The sequence below is a fragment of the Nicotiana tomentosiformis genome, chromosome 3 (assembly GCF_000390325.3).
Source record: "Nicotiana tomentosiformis chromosome 3, ASM39032v3, whole genome shotgun sequence".
Taxonomy (NCBI): Eukaryota; Viridiplantae; Streptophyta; class Magnoliopsida; order Solanales; family Solanaceae; genus Nicotiana; species Nicotiana tomentosiformis.
The window spans coordinates 75,132,206-75,153,011 of NC_090814.1; the positions used below are offsets into that span (position 1 = coordinate 75,132,206).

Sequence of the window (20,806 nt, forward strand, 5' to 3'; positions counted from 1 at the left end):
ATATATCTGTATTCATACATCAACCTCAAACCCATCAGTTCCAAACCACAAAACTTTGCATTTCCAAAAAAAAAACTTTTTATTTTCTTCTAGAATCACCCTTGCTATAGGAGAAATGTCTATAATCCAAGTCTCTGCAAACTTTATCATATCAATATATCTTCTAACTACTTTATGTCTAATGTCCTCTAACATGCTAATAATAGACTTGTGCCCAGGTGCTAATATCCAAGAATTAAAGGTATCACACATATTATTTTCTACAATATCACATTTGGAGTGTTCAAGAAGAAAAAAAGCTTTACACCAATACTCTTTTCAAGATGTAGAGCTTCACATATACCCTTTTCAAGTTTTCCCAAAGCAGCCAATTTTTCTTTCAACTTCACCTCAAAACTAGCCTTAGAATATGTAATGACCCGGCCGGTCGTTTTGAGTATTACAACCTCATTTTCCCATTTACTGCTTAATTTATGCTTTACAGTTTTTATATGACTTGCCGGTGTAATTGGTTTGGGTCTGGTGAGATTTTGAAATGAATTGGAACACTTAGTTCCAAGGTTTAGAACTTAAGTTGAAAAGGTTGACCGGATGTGGATTTATGTGTAACGACCCCGTAGAATTTTTGCTAACGAAATTAAGGTTTTGTGGCAGAGAAATGTGTTTCTGCGGTCCATTATGCGACCGCAGAATTACTCTACGAACCGCATAATGGCCGCATAGTGAAGCAGATGTGAGGTAAGATTTGAGGAAATCTGTAGTGCATTATGCAACCGCAGACCTGATCTGCGGTGCAATATGCGACCGCATAATAGGTATGCAGGCCGCATAATCATCGCATACCTATCCAGGTGACCCTCATTTTGGAGTTTCAATTATGCGGTTAGTTTGCGGACCCCATACCTGTTATGTGATCACAGATCTGCGTCGGAGCTTCAATTTTTCTAATTTTTGACCCGACCCTATTTTGATATATTGAGGCAATGAGACTTTTTTGGAGCAAAAATCTGATGTTTTAGAGAGTGGTGAGAGAATATTAGAGAGATAAAGTGAAGACTTAGTCAATTGTTCATCAATTCTTGTTCAAGGTTTGAAGATTTCACAAGGATCTTGCTAGGGTTTCAAAGAGGTAAGAATTTCTTCCCCCAAATCTTCAATTTTAATTTTTGGGGTAAAAGATGAGAGATTAAGAGTATGATTCTTGGGTGTAAGAGTATCATATATACATACATATACAAATAAGGTTTGTGGAAAGATTATTTAGTTCAAATGGGTAAAGATTGGTTTGAAAATGGTAGAAATCTTCAAAGATTTTGATTGGAGATTTGAGGGTCGAGTTGATGTCGGAATTTGGTGAAATTTATATGGTTAGACTCGTGGTTGGATGTGTGTTCATATTTTGTAAAGTTTGTCGGGTTCCGAGATGTGGCCCCATGTGTTATTTTTAGTGCAATTTCAGATTTTTGTGGGAAAATTAGCATTTTTATGGAATTAATTCCTATAGTTGTGTGGACTGAATCAAATTGATTGTGGCTAGATTCGAGCCGTTCGGGAGTTGATACGCGTAGAATGGAAGTTCTGAAGCATTGTTTAGCTTACTCGGCATTGGATTCATTTTGTTTGAGGTAAGTAACTCTTCTAATCTTGGAGCTGGGGGTATGAACCCTGAATATACATATTATGTGTTTGGTATTGAGGTGATGCACATGCTAGGTGACGGGTGTATGGGCATGCACTGTGTGAGCTGTAATTTCGTTATTTCTGTGGTACTGTGTAGTTAACTGAACTTATTTGAAATCATGAAATGTCTATGTACTAGAGTTATCAAGCTATGATTCATGTTAAAAGCCATGTTTAGGCTACATACTTATTCTGTTTGGGACCCACTAAGGTCATTTCTGTTGTTGAGTTATCTGCTTTCATTCATTACATACTCAGTCATACGCATTCATATGCATATCATATCTCAGTCTCTATTGTTATTTATTGATGCATCATATCATTATTTTCGGGCTAATATCATGACATTGTGAGCCCGTGAGAGAGAGACTGGAGAGATTGATAACTGAGTGAGACCGAGGGACTGATTGATTATGATATTGATACTATGGCACGTGAGTTGTTCGTGTGGATTATAGCGCTTGGGCTAAAGGAACCTCTCCGGAGTCTGTATACACCACCAATGAGCGCAGTTGATATTATTGAGGGATGGATCTTCCCTGGATATGGATCTTGTCCGAAGTATTATATACCTGGAGATGGATCTTCTCCACAGGTTGGATTGGCCCTACTCGGTACTGAGTGACTGATGATCAGTTGATGTGTATATTCCGGGATGGATCTTCCCTGGGCCAGTTGGCCATATACAGTACCGAGTGATTGAACATGATGAGTGGAATGCATGAGAAAGTGAGATTAAGTACTCTGAGAGTGTGAGTACATGAGTTTGTCTATGAGATACATTGCATTGACATGCACACATGACATACATGCATAGAGATGCATTTTTCTCATGTTGTACGGTATCACGTCATCCATGACTTCTCACACATATTGGTATATAGGCATAGTGATGCATTTTTCACTGGATATCTGAAAAGAAAATAAAGCATCTTATTTATTGAGGAAATGATTTTTGGGAAATTTTACGATTTTCAAACTTACCCATATTTTTGGCAACAACGGTAAACGATTTGAATTTTTCACTAATATACTTGAAATGCAGAACTATTTTTCAGAAATTATGATTTTGTTGAGCATTTTATTTCTGAGTTACTTTTAGTATTACTTGTTTTATATTGTTATGAACTATTGTTGGTTATGAAAATTGGACTCTGACCTTGATACAAGCTCATCACTATTTTTAACCTAAGGTTAGGTTTGTTACTTATTGAGTACATGTGGTCGGTTGTACTCATACTACACTTCTGCACCTTGCGTGCAGATGTTGACTGTTGATGTTGCTGTGTTCGTTGGGAGCTGGATATGAAGATGTACATGTGTTCCAGTTGTTGCTGCCTCTTGTTCATGGTAGCCTTAGATTCATAAACTCTGTTTATGTACTTTTTGAACAAATAGTATATTTACTTCATACCAGCTTTGTATACTCCATTCTTAGAAGCTCATGATTTGTACAACCAGTCATTGAGGAAATAATAAGATTCATATATTTCTTTACTTAATTGTATTATTAATTATTATTGAAATTTGTTAGTGGTTAATTGACTTATCTAGCGGGTTGGGCTAGGTGCCATCACGACTAGTCAGATTTTGGGTCATGACAGAACACCTCCAAAATTGCTTTCTCATCTCCTCACATCTCCAAGTTTTTGACCAGTTAGACCATATGTGCCTAGCACACATTCAACGCTCACAATTTGGTAGTAACTCATGAATGCTTGGTACCAATCCCTACAAAACAGAAATGGATCAAACAGATGCCTACAAAATAGAGATAAAGTAGAAATTTAAAACATAAAGTAGAGATGAAGTAGAAATTAAAAAAAAAAGTAGAGATGAAGTAGAAATTTAAAACAGAAAGTAGAAATGAAGTAGAAAGTTTTGGTAAAATACCTTTTGCATATCAGACATAACTGCTAATCCAGCTCCATCTCCTAACTCCAAATCAGATATTAAGTTGTTTATAAACTAACTCCAAGATACTTTTGACTCATTGTCTATCACAGCCCATGCAATGGGATACATTTGTTGATTCCCATTTTTCCCAATTGCTAACAACAATACACCCTTACAGACTCCCTTTAGAAAACACCCATCAAATTCAATGATCTTCCTACATCCTTCCAACCAACCTTTTTTCAATGCATCAAAGCAGACATATAAATATTTAAACAGATTCTTACCAGGCTCTGAATTCCTATCAGATTTGACCAAGCAAGTGCTATCAGAATTGGTTTGTGTAATAATATCAGCATCGTCACATAATCTAGCAAACTCCATCTTCCAATCTCCTATAAACTTCCTAAGAACTATCTGTTTTGTCCTGTAACAAATGGTTCTATCAACATATAAAACCAATTTGTCTCTAACCAATTCTTGTATTTTTCAGATCCTAATATAGGACTGAGAAGTGATCCTATCTCTGAATTTGTTAGCAATATACTTAGAATTACAAAGCTTGTTCTTGTTCATTGGAGTGCACTTATGAATATGATGATACTTCTTAACTATAAAATTCCCTGAATCCCTGTCAATACTTGCAAAGAACTCTCACTGGCAAATCTTAGATTTACATTTCACCCTCACCCTAGATGGATCATTAGGTTTGAGTTTCAAATGTACATGGTATTCAATTGCATAGTATATCATCGCCTTCCTAAATTGATTGACATTCTGAAATATCATGCCAAATTCAAAAATAGCCATAACACATTCTGGATCATATTTTAACTTTGTACACTTCCTTTCTACTTGGTAAATCAATACCAATTTCAGCTTCCACATCACAATCATCACTACCTATATCTGAACGATCAACATAGTACTCACCCCTCCCCAATGTACCAGCATTTTTGTCTGCCTTGTTCTTGCCAATGTCTTCAAAACCCCTATTTATTTTTCCTTCTCTTAGAGGTACTTCTACACGAATAATTAATTTTTTCCTTTTTCTAGCCTATAACTTTGTTCTCTTTTCATTCCTGACAGCTATCAACTCTTCATCAACATCGCTATCATCTTCTTATGGAATAACATCGAAATCTGAGTCACTACTACTGTCCAGATCTGAAATAGCACCATCAAGAACTATAACATCACATTCTACAACCTCTTCCCTCCCCACACCATTTAAATCGGCAGAAACATCTTCGCTAACAACCTCATCCCTCCCACACCATTTAAATCAACATCAACATCAACATTTTTCCTAACAACCTTCTCCCTCCCCACACCAATTAAATCAGCACAAACATTTTTCCTCACTTCAGTTTCAATAGAAACATCTTCCCTCCTTTCTATGTTTGTTTTCCCAGATGCACCATTCACTTCAGTTACACCTATTTCTGGACCACCAATTAGTCCAGTAGGGGTCACATCATCCACTAACTCAGGGTTTAGAACAATATGCTGAATATACAAGTGTATCTTATCTCCATTTTCTTGGTTACACACAATATAAAATAATTGTGTATTATTTTGCACAAAGACAAAATTCTTATATTCTGGATCTTGGTAATAGAAGCCACCCACTGTAGCATATCCTATTTTTTTTTAGTATAATATAATAGTTCCGAAATTGAAAAGTAGTCTTTGTCAATATCAGCTATTAACACCTCCTGCTCCCCCACATATTTCGAGTTAGGGTCAAGGGTAAAGTTACCACTATGGTGAAAATTAATAACAATAAAATCTAACATCACTGTTTTTTAATATTCCTAAATTTCTTTTTAAAAAAACTCAAATTGTGGTCCCAAATCGCACGACCGCCAACCACTAAAATAACTACAATACAAAACACTAAAAAGGTTTACACTTTCGGCACTTTAATGATGAATATGAAGAATCTCTAATCAAGCGGAATTTCAACATTTTAGCACTTCGATTGATGATGTTTTTTCAAACACAGAAGGTAAATCGAACAAATATCAACCTATAGCAGTGATTACCACTAAATATCGGACGAAAACGAAGCAGAATCAACAGACATGCATCGCTTTGGACTGATTTTACTGAAATTGAATTTGGGACTTATTATTATTATTATTATTATTATTATTTTTTTGGTGTTTTGTCTTTGGGAATGTCCAAGAACGAGTGGGTTTTTAGGAAGAGGATAATTATATTTGGTTTTACCGGTAAGAAGTCTATGTGGCATTGCAAAAAACTTGGAAATTTTTGATTGGTTTGCTTATCCATGCTGGCAGCACTTAATAACACACGTGAAGATAGCACTCTACCTAGAACAAGTTTGTTAATCCAGGTGCCATCATTTGGTACATAGCTACTTTCTTCTAAATATACATAGAAGTGGTTCGCCGGCGGCGTGGCACCCCCACCTCCCTTAATAGACCTGCCCCTGGGTACTACACCTTGGCCTTCAAGGCCGTTAGCAGCTTCGTTACTTTTGGGTTTTATAACGCACGCATATATGACGTATGCGCTATAGGTACATAGTATTATACTAGTACGGTTTTTTAAAAGAAATTTTTTACTTTGGTTTCGGATTTCACATGAAAGTTTAAAACTGCATTTACCCCTACTATATTTTTGACATTTGAGTCAAAATTGTAATTGTTTCTCCAACGAGAACGATTTTCAAGTCGAAAAGCGCCATTTCTCACCGGAGTTCTTCTTCTAGTTTCTCAGTTTCTTCCTTTGGGACAGTAGAAGGACCTCCAATTGGAGCCGGCAGCTTCTGCAGACTGAAAGAACAAGAGGAGCAGGACCTCGTTGTAAGATTTGATTTCAGCAGCCCAGTCCACGGGGAACGCCATGCACGCTCTGATGCGCCAATCCGCCGCTCATGTACGAGCCAATTCCCACTTCATTCACATTTCAACATCTAAAGCTCCGTCAATCAAAGAGACGGGCCTCTACGGCTATAATCATTTGAAAACTCCTAAAGGCTTTCAACGATTCGTCGACGATGCTATTGAAAGGTAAGTGTTTAACAAACAGGTCGCAAATTCTTTACTTTTGCCCGGCGAATGTCAACTGCTTCGCTTGTCTCTTGTGAAAGCAATAGCCATATTTCAGGAATGAGTTTCTTTATCATGTCGTCCACGTGTTTGATAAAAAAATTTCACATGCTTATTAGGTCAGAAGAACTTGTGAACTATATAGCTGGCATGCCTTCATCTCCTGAAATTATCCGAGCAATGGATGAGATTTCTGATACTGTAAGTTTGTGTTTTTATGGTCTAATTCTGCTTTTGTTGAAAGAACACAAGTAGTTGGACTCGCACAGGTGAAACTTGCTTCAACTGCAGGCCATAACTGACCTATTTGATTTGATAGGTGTGCTCAGTAATTGATTCAGCTGAATTATGCAGACATACTCATCCAGACAGGTGGTGAACTAGGATTGAGATAATCTATGTAACCATATCTACAGTTTCCGATCTTATTTTTGTTTTTGCTTTGAGTACTTACATAGAAATGTCACATTTTAGGGAGTTTGTTGACGAGGCAAGCAAGGCGGGCTTACGAATAAATGAGTTTTTACATGTAAGATTTCTGATATATTATTGGGTTTGTTAGTTATGTTTTTCGCTTTGCTGATTATACAAAAAATTGAAATAATTGCTGCTTATCTTCAGCTGCATAATTCTGTACCACCCAAGAGCTATAAGTCCATAACCAATGCTTATACGGGAAAGTAAAACCTGGAGATGCACTTTAGACTGATAATATAAGAAATTTAAAATGTCATTACTTGTGTTTACACTGACAATTGTGTTGGACTAAATTGCTTCAATTTTAGTTAGTGATGTCAGAGAATAAATAGTTGAAGTAATTTAATGGTAAATACGATAATAGGATTATTAGGATATATCTCATACGACTGTCTCAACTTAGAGAAGGCTTTCGATAAAGTGCCAAGGGAGGTTCTGTGGAGATGTTTGGAGGCTAGAGGTGTTCCTGTTGCTTACATTAAGACTATTAAGGACATGTATGATGGAGTTAAGACTCGAGTTAGGACCGTGGGAGGGGACTCGGAACACTTTCCAGTTATGATGGGGTTGCATCAGGGGTCAGCCCTCAATCCATTTCTATTTGCCTTGGCGATCGACGCGCTGACGCGCCACATACAAGAAGAGGTGCCGTGGTCAGGGGCGAAGCTATGTTGGCCCAAGGGTGGTCAACTGCACACCGTTCGCCAAAAAATTATACTACGTATAAGGTAAAATATTATTTGTTATTAATTAAAAAATAGACTTTGAACACCCTTGCATAGCTCACAGGCAAAGGGTGTTCAAAATTTCCTGGCTTCGCCACTGGCCGTGGTGCATGTTATTTGCGGATGTCATTGTTCTCATTGACGAGACGCAAGACGGTATTAACAGGAGGTTAGAGATTTGGAGGCAGACCCTGGAGTCTAAAGGTTTCAAGTTAAGAAGGACCAAGACAGAATACTTGGAGTGCAAGTTCAGTGGGACGACTCAGGTCGTGGACGAAAAAGTGAGGCTTGATTTTCAATTCATCCCTAGGAGAGACAGTTTTAAATACCTTGGGTAAGTTATACCAGAGGCGGCCCAACGGTAAAGCAGATGAAGCGGCTGCTTTGGGCCTCCTACTTTGGAGGGCCTCAAAATTTCCCAACAGTTATAGTTACATGTGTCAATTTTTCTTTAAGAATATTAGGTATTTTAAAATAAAGTAAACAATTTCAAGGAAAGATGAGAACTTTGGAGAGACCTTCTTGCCTTATTTTTTTTATATATAAACATCACTATTAATGAGCCCACATTCTTTTTATCTCTTTATAACCTTTTTATGCAGAAGTGCATTCACTTTTACTATTCTACACTCGTTTGGCCTTCTCTAGAATTCAAGTGTTAATGTATGACTAACTATTTTATAAACTATTCATAAAATAAAAAACCAGAAATACAATTGTGACTTCTTTTGTTTGTTCTCAATTTTTTTGCATTGCATCAAGAATATTGAAGCACCAAAATATATGTAGTTATATCTATTTGTTGAATCATGTTTGATTGTACTATATTTTTATTATTGTGCATTTGAAATATTTTATAAATAAATTATTAATAATTTTACATCTCTAAAAGCTAGAACAATAAACTTCAAAAAAAGAGAGCTTAGGGCCCATCATTAAAGTTTGGCTTTGGGCCAAATATATTATTGAGCCGCCCCTGAGTTATACAAGGGAATTGAGAGATCGAATAGGATGTTACACATCGTATTGGGACGGGATGGATGAAATAGAGGCTCGCTTAAGGTGTTTTGTGATAAGAATGTGCCACCTAAACTTAAAAAGTAAGTTTTATAGAGCGGTGATCAGACCGACTATGTTATATGGGGCTGGAGTGTTTGCCAGTCAAGAACTCTCATGTGCAAAAGATGAAAGTGATTGAAATGAGGATGTTGAGATGGATGTGCGGGCATACCAGGCTAGATAGAATTAGAACTGAAATTATTCCGGACAAGGTGAGCGTGGCCCCTATGAATACAAGATGCGGGAGGCGAGACTTAGATGGTTCGGGCATGTGAAGAGGAGAGGCACAGATGCACCGGTGAGGAGGTGTGAGAGGTTTGCCCTGGAGGGCCTAAGGAGAGGTAGAGGTAGGCCGAAGAAGTATTGGGGAGATGTGATTAGGCAAGATATGGCATTGCTTCAGCTCACTGAGGTCATGACCATGGATAGGAAGGTGTGGAGGTTGAGAATAAAGGTAAAGGGTTATGATAGGTCGCCTAGCGTTGTCCTTGTCTATAACAATAGCTTTAGTACATGAGTTAGCGTTATTTATGTATTTTCGTAATCCTTGATTTATGTGATTACTTGTCGTTGCTTTCGTTTCGGCCTTCTGATTACAATACTCGGTTTTAGTTTTGTATCTTTGTATTTTGCTTCGGTTTTCTAATTGGTGTGCTTGCTATTGCCCTTCCTTTTATCTTTCTTTAAGTCAAGGTCTTTCGGAAATAACCTCTATGCCTTCTTGAAGGTAGGGGTAAGGTCTGTGTACACACTACCCTCCCCAGACCCCACTTGTGTGATTGCACTGGGTCTGTTGTTGTTATCTCACTCGACTGTCTCATTTGGTGTATGGTACTTGGTACACTTTGTGATCTTTGTCCCTTCTCACACTTGATGGTCGCCAATAATCAGAATTAAACTTCTGTAGACTCATGTGTTAGAGCACTTGTCCCTCATCCGTTGTGTACGAGTTTCCAAAGGGGTTTACATGGTCCTGGGCTACTCCACTCATTGCCTTAAGGTTTTGGGTTGGTTGCTCAGATTCTTTCAGGGTTTACATGGTCTTCTCTCTATCACATTGTAATGCTCACGGCTTCTCTCTCAACTCAGCTCAAAAAAACAAAATCCATATGTAAACTCTAGAAACAGGTTACACGTCTGGGAGGGTGTTAGAGCACTTGTCCCTCATCGGTTGTTTAAGGATTTCCCAAGGGGTTTAAACTTTAAATGGTCCTACACTACTCCACCCATTCTCTTAATTTTGGGTTGGATGCTCCAATCCTTTCACATCCTGAAGTTTGAGGTAATCTGGATTCGCTTATTCGTGGTACAGTAATCTATTCACATCCACTAAGCATCATTATGATATATTGGCTAAATTTCAAGTGAAGTTTTTCTACCTCCCTATATGTGGTATTGCGCTGATTATCCTTTGCCGACACAATGAAACTGTAAAGATAGCATGTCCTTGCCAAATTAGCAACAACAGCCATGAATTGAAGAATTAGATTAATATCGAGTGGAAAAAGAAGGAGGTAAAAGTAAACCCCGTGATGTAGAAACAGTTTCTAATCAAAATTGTCTCCAAGTTGGCAATGTTCACAAGATTGACGAAAGACGTTTGGAAGGATAGTCATATAGTCTGGAAATGTACTTGCCGCTACTGGATTTGCTTTTTGATACAGTTGCTTTGGAAGACTCTCCATTGTAATTGGTTGATTGACTCTTTTGCTCCTTGTCATGCAGTACCTTAATACAAACCATAGTATATACAAGGCAGTGATAAAAGCAGAAAAAGATAGCTCACTCACTCATGAAGCTCAGAGGGCAGCCCGCTTTCTACGAATGGACTTGGAAAAGGGGGGAATCCATCTTTGCCCTGGTACTTGACTTCTTACAACTGTTGTCTTTCCTGGTAAATCATTATAGTTGCACTAATTTAGGTACCTTGGTTGGCTTCACAGAAAAGCTTGATCGAGCTAATGAGCTATCCATTGACATTATTCAGTTGTGTAGAGAGTAAGTGAAAACCATCTCCTTGTTAGTGTTCCTGGGATTTTATTAATTTATTGATGTTTCATGTTTTCAATAATTTTAATGTTGTTAAAAGAGATCGCATGATTCTTGTAAGTATAGGAGTTGATTTTGAACTTGAAATGGGATTTACCAACTATTTCATGTCCTATTGTGTAACTGTTAGATCCATATCAGGTTGCTATTTGAATCATAGCTATATGTTGGATCAAGTCTACTAGAGGTAGATAGTGACTATTTTCTTTTTAGCAAGTATGCTACTCTAACTTTAGTTAATTTCTTGGGTGGTTATCAAATTTGCTCATATTCTTTAGGGAAGAGAACTATATTCAGTTCTTTTTTGATGAAGAGAACTATATTCAGTTCTTAACAAATTCGTAGTTGAGTTTAAATGAGCACCCATATAGCAAATGCAATTTTTTTTTCCGAGATGATTTACTGAATTAGTATCTGAAGAAGTGCTTTTGTGTGTGACTGGGATTCGTTTTGTTTCTTTTTAATTAATGTTTTATTCAATTTGCTTGTAAGAGCCTGTTTATTTCTGGCTGAATTTATGCATATAAATGCTGAACTTGTGCTTAAACTTGCATAACATAAGTAGAATTGATGGGTGAGTGTTCAGCACTTTTCTTGTCAATTATGAATACTCTAGTAACAGTGTAACACCTGATCTGGCGGGCCTCTAGCTGGTGCATGTTTAAATGGACTCATGCATTCCTTCCCCCATTTCCTCTTCCTTTAGGAGAGTCCAAATTTTTCTTTCTCTGTTCATTGTAAGTCGTATGCAGTTATGGGACCTTAACCTTACATATAGTTCTTGGAATCTCACCTATGGGTCATCTACAAATTTTCTCGAGATGGGACTTGACTTTAGTCAGTCTTTAGTTGCACTTTGACCCTTTTTTTATTGCATGATATATCAAATTGCCTTCAATGTTTCTAGTCGCTGCGTGCAGGCTTGTATAATTGGGACTAATGCTCATCTTTTTCCTTTTTTGTCAGGTATAATAAAAATATTATTACTGACCCTGGCCATGTGGATATATTTCCAGCCTCTAAGATCCCTAAGAAAATGCACCATTTTGTCAGCCCTATCTATCGTAACATACCAGGTGCATCTAAGGAATCTCTGGGGTCAAGAGATAACATAAAAGAAAAAGGATTCCGCATAGCAACTGAACCAAGTACTCTGCAAGGCCTTCTTCAATGTTTACCAGATGCTGGGGTAACTTTGATCAACCTCTATGTGCTGTTAGTTATAACTTAATCCTGCTCGGAAATTTCGCGTTGCTTTTCAGAATAATCAATTAGTATGCATATTGTATCAGTAGTGCAACTTCTTTCCTGTTCGCTCTTCCTCCTAGTGTTGGGAAACTAAAGCATTAGCAGTTCAAGGCAAACCTCTAACATTGACACCGGTAAGCATAGATGAGAGTGCAGGCCTAGCAAACGTAATATCTACTCCAATCATTTTAGTGGGTTATGTATGGGAGGTCTTGAATGCTGATTTTAGGGTATAGGGTTTGGGAAAGGAAAGAGAAGACCACCAAAGAAAAGAAAACAAATGATTCTAGTATCTCTTTATGAATTGTACATCATTTTTTGAACTTGACAAACTGGAGAATAGAAATGAAGTGGATAATCCTTTCCTTCTTAGTAGCAGGGATGTGTGGGTATCTTCATGAATCAGGTATTCTTTCCCTCTGTTTCTGCACAGTACAATACCTTGTTATTTGTTTCCTCAGAAGCACCTTCCTATCTTCAAAAGATTCCATCTAAATCTCTCCCTAGACTTTCACAAGTCAAGAAGAGACTTAAACATTTATATCCGTCTCAAGTGTCTTTACCTTTGGCTTATTTGTTGTCTTCATGAGGCTTCATTCAACTATTGACGGGAAAAAAAGAAGAGCTTTTACTCTTTAATGACTGAATATGATCTTGTCCAGGTCAGGAAGATGGCATATGTCCAAGGAAATTCTGTTCCACATGCAAACCTTGAGGTTCTTGATAAGCTTATCGCAACAAGACATGAGTTTGCTCAGGTTATTATGTTAACACTTTTGGTCTAGCAAAGAATTCAGTTTTTGTTGAATTGTCTGACATTCTCTTCAAAAAGCGTAAACTATTAGAGAAGGGGCATTTCTAATTAATTACTTTCTTCTGCAATACTCCTCATGGTGTAGCCTGATTTTATTCTTTGGTCCAAGCATGTGGAAATGCTCTTCAAGTACTTCTTGTACTGATATAATTTAATACTTCACAAAATAATCTATATAATAACATCAATTCTTGTGCAAATAGACTAGGTGTTTTCTTAAGAATGCCATAAGCTAATTCTGTATGTTTAGCTGCTTCTTCAAGTTGATTGGTGAGAGTTCCTCTTTCTTTGTAGTAGCTAAGTTGCTCGGACTCGGGTGCGGGTGTTCGATACGGGTGCAGATCTAGAGGTCAGATCCTTCATGATCTAAATTTAAAGATTCGGGGGTACGGATCCAAGTACGGATACGGGTGCGGGGATTCGGCTAAAAATAATTCAATTATTTAAAAATAGAGTTATAAAAATATGTATAAATTATGAGACATGTGAAAAACTTATAAGGTATTCCGAGAAGGAGAAAATATTGAACAAGAGTAGAATTTTAGAAGGAGATAAAAGGAAAAGGACTAACATAGAAATTTATATATACAAGGTATTCCATTTTCTTCCATATCACCCTAGCTTTTGATTTGTTTTCAAAAATCATAGTATCTGTCCCAAATTTCTCCGTTGATTTTGGTCAAAGTACCCAAAATCGGTTGACCAGATCCGATACGGATCCCACACCCATACCTACACCCACGTCGTGTCGACACGAGTGCGGCACTGAAAGTGAAGAGTCCGAGTAACTTAGTGTAGTAGTATTAATGTCTTGACATAAGACACTGTTGTAAAAGCAGTGGAATGTATATGTACCTAATTTGAGATTAGGTGTGTCCCAATTCATTCACCCATTTTGACTGGGCTATATTAAGAGAAGAGTTGAGAATATGAGTTGCTTAATATATTTGATCTTTTAGAAAATATATGGGGCCATATATTGATTCTCATGTTGTTAATGTTATAGAATAGTGAAAAAAGTGCATTGAGAAGATTCTTGTAACACTTTTTATGCTGTACAAACATATTCGGGGTTCCTAATTAAGGAAAGCCTGCAACGTTTTGTGACAATCCAAATAAGAAAGTAATATAACTATTTTCAGGACGGAGATTATAACTCGTGATTGGTATATGCTTAATCTGAATATTCCTGATTTGGTCAATCATTATTCAGTACTTTTTCTCCTTGATTCTCATTATTTCACTATTACTTCCACTTGTTCATTTATCAACGATATTAGATTCTTCAGTAATCATCTATTTTGGTCAATACTGATATGCTTTATCCTGCTAACTTGCAGCTTATGGGTTATAAATCTTATGCTGAATTTTCTCTACATTCTACTATGGCTGCATCTCCTGAAGTGGTCTTATCCTTTTTGCTTGAAATGAGCAAAGTGGTCAGACCAAAGGCTGATCAAGTATGTTCCGGGAGTAGATTTTACTTATATGAATGAGACACTGATTATATTACTCTGCCAGGGCTGATTCAAGCTCTTGAAAATGTTGATGCTTTAAATAGGAGTTTGAGGCAATTCGGGATTTCAAGAGAGAGAAAACTGGTGAGCCTAGTGGAGAGTTGGAGCCATGGGATGAGGCATACTTCACATGGTTGATGAAGTCTGCAACATACAAGTTGGACTCCTCGGTAACCAGCGAAGCCTAATTATTTTTCTATTATCTTATCAAGGTGTATTATGGGTATATACTGGGTTTGTTGTTGTTGTTGTATCTTATCAAGGTGTACCAATGCTCTTTCTTACTCTACATTCTATTTTTAGTATCTCCATAGATAGACGACAACAACAACAACAACAATCCTAGTATCTTCCCACAAGTGAGGTCTGGGGAGGGTGAGATGTACGCAGCCTTACTCCTACCCTAGAAGGGCAGAGAGGTTGTTTCCGATAGACCCTCGGCTGGAGACCGAATGATAAAAGTAATGGCAACAAGAAGGAATAACAACAAGATAAAAATACTGAAGCCAAGAAAGCAATTAAACTCTAGGTAATAATAGCAATCCGTGAATAAAAGGATATCATACTAATACTAATGCTAGCGAACTGGGAAAGACAAAGAGATACGCTCGACTACCTACTAGCCTTCTACCCTAATCCTCGACCTCCACACCCTCCTATCTAGGGCCATGTCCTCATTCAACTCCAGCTGCGCCATGTCCCGCCTAATAAACTCGCCCCAAGACTTCTTAGACCTACCTCTACCCCTCCTGATACCCATTGAGGCTAACCTCTCGCACCTTCTGACCGGGACTTCTATACTTCTCCTCTTAACATGCCCGAACCATCTCAACCTCGCCTCCCGCACCTTTTCGTCCACAGAAGCCACTCCACCTTATCCCGAATAACTTCATTCCTAATCTTATCCAACCTGGTATGCCCACACATCCACCTTAACATCCTCATCTCAGCTACTTTTATCTTCTGGACATGAGTGTTCTTGACCGGCCAACACTCTGCACCATACAACATAGTCGGTCTAACTACAACCCTGTAAAACTTACCTTTAAGTCTCAGCGGCACATTTTTATCACACAAGACACCGGAGGCGAGCCTCCACTTCATCCATCCAGCTCCGATACGGTAGATGAGAACTTATAAAATATATGCTGATAACTCATCAGGGATACAAAGTGATTGATTAAATTGAACTAAAAATGGAAAAAAGACATGTTTTCCCAGGCATTGAGAGGTCAGGGTTCTCCTGGAACTTAAAGCATTGAGCCAACTACTTGGCCTTTAAAGAAGGATGTTTCTCCATCTTCTTCTTTGTTTGCTGGAGTGCTATTTTGTTTCTTGGAGACGATTCTGTGGACTGATGATGTGAGTTCAGAAAAAGCATGAAATTGAATTCATAAATGGCTTTGGAAGACATGTATGACTATCTCATAGCTGTTTTCCTTTTGTACTCTTCATCCACTTGTTCTCTCATATGGACGACAAGAGGAAGTGATTACCATTGGCAATTAAAGGTTTTTGAGCAAAACTAGCGCCACTGTCAGAGCTTGGGCTTCGTCAGCATGTGTAATTAATGTGATCGAGTAAATTGGGCTTGCTCTTCTATTTTCTTGTGTCTCATGGAAATTTTACCTACTTTCTGTGCTTATTGGTGAAATTGGATGTAAATCTTAAAGAAGAGGTGGACTGAGGAGAGAACATACCATTGAAATTCCCTGTTTCCTCCTATTTTGTTGTGAATGGATTTGACATGTATGACTATCCTAGCTATAAATACTTATAGATTTCTGATTCAACTGACATATGAAGTACTAATTGCTGCTATGATGAAGGCTTTTACATGCTCTGAAGTTTCTTTTTTTGTTTTGTCATCTCAATGTAATTAAAGACGTTTCTTGACAGAACTGCTCTTGTTGTTAATATTGCAGATTATAGCATCATATTTTCCTTTACCACAGTGTATTGAGGGTTTGAAAATTTTGGTTGAGTCACTCTTTGGTGTGACTTTTCACAGAGTACCCCTTGCACCTGGTGAATCATGGCATCCTGATGTGTTAAAGATAGTGCTACATCATCCGACTGAGGCAAGTCTAACATTCTAGAATGGCTATCTTGTTATATAGTAACATATGTCATCTTAACTGGAGTATGAGATTACTGGATATCCACCTTTCAAAGAAAATTCTTTTTCTCTTTCTTTACTTTTGCGTTTCCATTTTGATTTGAAAATTTTGGTGTGGCAAAGGAGGAATTTCGTTCATAACAGTTATTTTGCTAATGATACTTCTTTACTAACCAACCTATCACTACATTTGACATGTATCATTATCTTTGTTTCCGATATTGAATTTTGGATGGCCAAATGGACTAATGGTCTAAAATTGGGGATGTTGGCAGATATTATTTAACTTTGCCTTTCTTTGTCCGTCAAGTTGATCCATTATAGTATCCTGATGTGCATTTGGCTCTTCCTTTAATGTCCATTTAGCGGTAGTCTTAACATCCATCCACTTGATCTAGTTTATATACGTGTTTGCAGGGAGACCTGGGGTACTTATACCTTGATTTAAAGTCAAGAAAAGGTAAACATCCCATTTGTGCTCATTTCGCTATCCGAGGAGGGCGTCGTGTTTCCGAGACAGAATACCAACTTCCTGTATGTAAGATCGTAATTCTCTTTTTCTTCATCTCAGTTTTTCATATCACATGCGATGCATGTATTTTTATTATGTCTTTATTTAGCAACTGGAGTAATGTGTAAGTTTGAGGAAAACAGGACCACCAGGAAATGCTCAGTTGATCAGTCAATCCATATTACATTGTTCAATATACCTGTTTCGACTGGGTATGGGTGAGGGCATTGGGACTTATCTTTCACAATACCCTGGAATAAAAATCATGTGTACCTGTACCTAGTAGCTTAAAACTGGTCAATTTTTAAAGGTCATCCAAAGAAGTTCGTTATAGTTTATGCTGATAGAACCCAATTGTTTTCTTAAATTAAATGTCTTTTTCTACTTGCAAGTTGTAGATTCTCTGATTTCTTGTTAGTTATGCTATCTAGATGAGTTCTCAAAGGTCATCCGAGGAAGTTGTTTTTAGTTTATCCAATAGAAACTTGTCCTAGCGTACCAAAAACCAAAATAAATAAATCCTAAATCAAATGTTTGTTTGTAATGTAAGTTTGAGGCTTCTGTGGTCTCTGGGTAGTCATATCATTTAAATGCATAATATCATGCTAGAGTCTACTTTAAGGTTACTGCTTCAGGATGATATGGATCATTGCAATATTTTTATTTTATTTTTACCTAGTTATTGAGAAGTTATCTGTGCATGTTAAACTCATAGGTTGTAGCACTGGTTTGCAATTTCTCTGGGTCGAGTTTGGCTCCTGTGAGGCTTAACCACTTTGAAGTAGAAACACTTTTCCATGAGTTTGGGCATGCTCTCCATTCATTGCTCTCAAGAACGGTACTAGTTTTGTTCTGCTTCTATTTGCTAGTGGTTTTTCACTTTCGCTTTGAAATATTCATCTAGTTCACTTGATGGCTGGCTACTTGTGCAGGAATATCAACACTTTTCGGGTACAAGAGTAGTTCTTGATTTTGCTGAAACGCCTTCAAACCTATTTGAGTGAGAAGAATGCTGACTCTTTGATCCATACTATTCATCAGTGATATGAAGACAAATGTTTGATGAACACTGCTCATTGGATTATCTGCTGTTTGTTTACCTTTTTGTTTCATGTGATATCATCGTCGTTAGATTTGGCACGAAATGGATAAATCTTTTGATCCTAGTTTTTCTGGTTTAGGCACCACTAGTATGCAATGTACATGCTATATATTCTATGTGCAGGGTGAATGCTTCATGCGCATGTTGATGCTGTCATATCAGTTATTAACTTGAGTACTGGCAATGTTGTTGATCCATAGGTCCTATGCATGGGATTGTCGGGTGTTAAAGACATTTGCTAAGCACTACTCAACTGGTGATGTCATTCCCAAAGAACTCGTGGAATCAATGGTGGGAGCTAAGAAGATGTTTGCTGCAACTGAATTGCAACGCCAGGTATCTTTTGCAGGGGCCTTCCTAGTTAACTCTGTTTGTGAGCATTTCTTCAGTTCAATTTTTAGGAAACTTGGGTTAAGAGCTTTGACCTATGCAGCCTTTTCATTTTATCAGATCTTCTACGCATTAGTTGACCAAACACTTTTCGGAGAGCAGACATCCACAGGGAGAGATACAATGGCGATTGTTGCAGATTTGAAAAGACAACATACAAGTTGGACACATGTGGAAGGAACACATTGGCATACCCGATTCAGTCACCTTACAAACTATGGTGCAGGTATCTGAATGATATAGTTAATGGACTCACGTTTGTGATAGTTGCCTCTATATGTGAGAGACCATTGCACTGTTATTTATCTGATATACCATCTGCACTCTTAACTATTTGGCGATTTGGACATAGTTCAATAAATGCATGATTCATAGTAGGTGGTCCCATCAGGATTTCTTCTTTACCACCTTTAAACTTTGATCTCAAGTATCTTTCTTGAAAAATGATTTTAGTATTAGATTAGTTACTTGTTAGATGTGCTATTCCTCTATAATCTGTTGTGTGATTCTCAGACCTCGAAGGTAGTGGGAGACAGTAATGGGGCTAGTGGAAACTTTGGCAAGATGGTATGGTGGGTGTTAGTTCCCTTTTCCCTTTTCTTCTGGCGAGTAGTTATATGTGTTTTCCTTTTTTTGGATGTCAATTGGTCATTCTTAGATTCTAAGAGACTTGTGCATTTATATCGAAAGTGGAGATTTGACTGATGTACCAAAATATTGAGATGCCACACGAACTATAAGTATAATTTGTTTAATTAGTCAAATGATGTATCATAAAGGTTTTTTATCCCCTTAAAGGGGATATTTGACGTAAAAAAAAATTCACTGCTTGATATGGTGTAATGGAGAATTGTGGAAGTAGAAGATGCAAGAAAGATGTACTCTATAACATCCAACCTTTTATCTTCAGCTTGTTCTAGTTGTGGAGTTCTATTCCTAAAGCTGTAAAATGCAGAAGGTTTTAGGTTATAGAGTAAATCGATAATGACGAGCTTGGAATGTAGAGCAACATTCGTCTGAGGTAGTTGTGAAGATTTTCTTTCTTCTTTGTTACTATTTGATTTATTCCTTTTTCTTATCTCTTTTTGATAAATATTGTTTTTTTGGAATGTTTGGTTCTAAATCTTTGTATTATGTCAGTTCTAGTATATTTTATTTTTCACTTCATTGCACTTACTCCCCAGACCCCATGCATGGGATTAAGCTGCGTTTGTTATTGTTGTTGTACTTCATTGCACTTACTAATAAAATGGTGCAACATCTTTAACCTTACTTGTGCAGGTTACTATAGCTACTTGTATGCAAAATGCTTTGCCACAACTATCTGGCAAAGGATATGCCAAGAGGATCCTTTATCACTTGACACGGGTTTGGCTTTAAGAACGAAATTTTTGCAGCATGGAGGAGCCAAAGATCCAGCTGATATACTGAATGATCTTGTGGGGAGTGGCATCGTAAGGAATTGCAGTGGTGGAATAATACCGGACATTACAAGCCTTTGTGAGGAAATGGAGCTCAAAAAACGCTAGCAAAAGGAGTTCTAACCCCCAAATAAAGGTAAAGTATTCCTTCCCCTGTACTAAACCATGGTGAGGCCAGTAGCTAAGCGTGCAAATTGCAGGCCATCATAGAAGGGTTGGAGTGACTTGGTGTTGATTTAAGAAGATGCTTCTCATCGTAATAGTAGTAACTATATGATGCTGGTCTGAAGAGATTTCATCACGGCCAAGCAAGCAAATTAAACAATTTGCCAGCATGTCATTCTTGAAGTTAGTGTTCAGAGGAAACATCTCATGGCCAGGCTATTTAATGAGCAATTCTCCGAAGAAACTAATTGTGTGTATTTTGATCATTCTTTACTTAATTTGACAAAGTGCGTGTATTCCAATAAAACAGAAGAGATGTAATGATGCAAGGGAGTTTATCAATGTGCAACATGAATGTTGACCAAGGAAGTGGTATGGAAAATAATCCAGCTTCTCTAAAAAATAAATTAATGGATGAAAATACACTTTTTCTACCTTTTTTTTTTTTTTTCTCAAGTCCTAGTCTTTCCCCCCTCCCCCAAAAGACAAAAGAAGGGCCAATAACATTCCTGATTTCCAGTCGCTGAATAGCAAGGCAGGGTGTCATGCAACG

The 20,806-nt window shown here is 37.5% G+C and overlaps 1 protein-coding gene across 4 annotated transcripts; it reads left to right on the top strand.

Moving 5' to 3' along the window:
• Window positions 1-5,941: 5,941 nt before the first annotated feature.
• Window positions 5,942-20,687, top strand: LOC104111565 (mitochondrial intermediate peptidase, mitochondrial). 4 transcript variants are annotated; one of them, XM_070197141.1, is made up of 19 exons: window positions 5,942-6,124; window positions 6,325-6,617; window positions 6,776-6,857; window positions 6,976-7,028; window positions 7,131-7,185; window positions 10,643-10,778; window positions 10,861-10,915; window positions 11,933-12,155; window positions 12,877-12,972; window positions 14,369-14,488; window positions 14,590-14,715; window positions 16,471-16,630; window positions 17,086-17,198; window positions 17,891-18,013; window positions 18,108-18,175; window positions 18,478-18,613; window positions 18,728-18,893; window positions 19,181-19,239; window positions 19,949-20,082. In XM_070197141.1, exons 2-18 carry the CDS (start codon window positions 6,451-6,453, stop codon window positions 19,204-19,206), a joined length of 1,905 nt encoding a protein of 634 aa, XP_070053242.1. In that variant the 5' UTR covers window positions 5,942-6,124; window positions 6,325-6,450; the 3' UTR covers window positions 19,207-19,239; window positions 19,949-20,082. The 4 variants fall into 4 exon arrangements, with proteins under 4 accessions (XP_070053242.1, XP_070053240.1, XP_070053239.1 ...); XM_070197139.1 differs by lacking the exon at window positions 19,181-19,239 and adding an exon at window positions 20,289-20,687 and having other exon boundaries at window positions 5,944-6,124; window positions 6,317-6,617; window positions 19,949-20,224; XM_070197138.1 differs by lacking the exon at window positions 19,181-19,239 and adding an exon at window positions 20,289-20,687 and having other exon boundaries at window positions 5,944-6,124; window positions 19,949-20,224.
• The last annotated feature ends 119 nt before the right edge of the window (window positions 20,688-20,806 follow it).

Bases quoted from the DNA above. Each gene is read 5' to 3' on its own strand.
- LOC104111565 (XM_070197139.1), top strand. From the start codon at position 6,451: ATGCACGCTCTGATGCGCCAATCCGCCGCTCATGTACGAGCCAATTCC. The intron at 12,156-12,876 runs GTAACTTTGATC...GATCTTGTCCAG, and splicing joins AATGTTTACCAGATGCTGGG to GTCAGGAAGATGGCATATGT. The intron at 17,199-17,890 runs GTATGTAAGATC...TTAAACTCATAG, and splicing joins AGACAGAATACCAACTTCCT to GTTGTAGCACTGGTTTGCAA.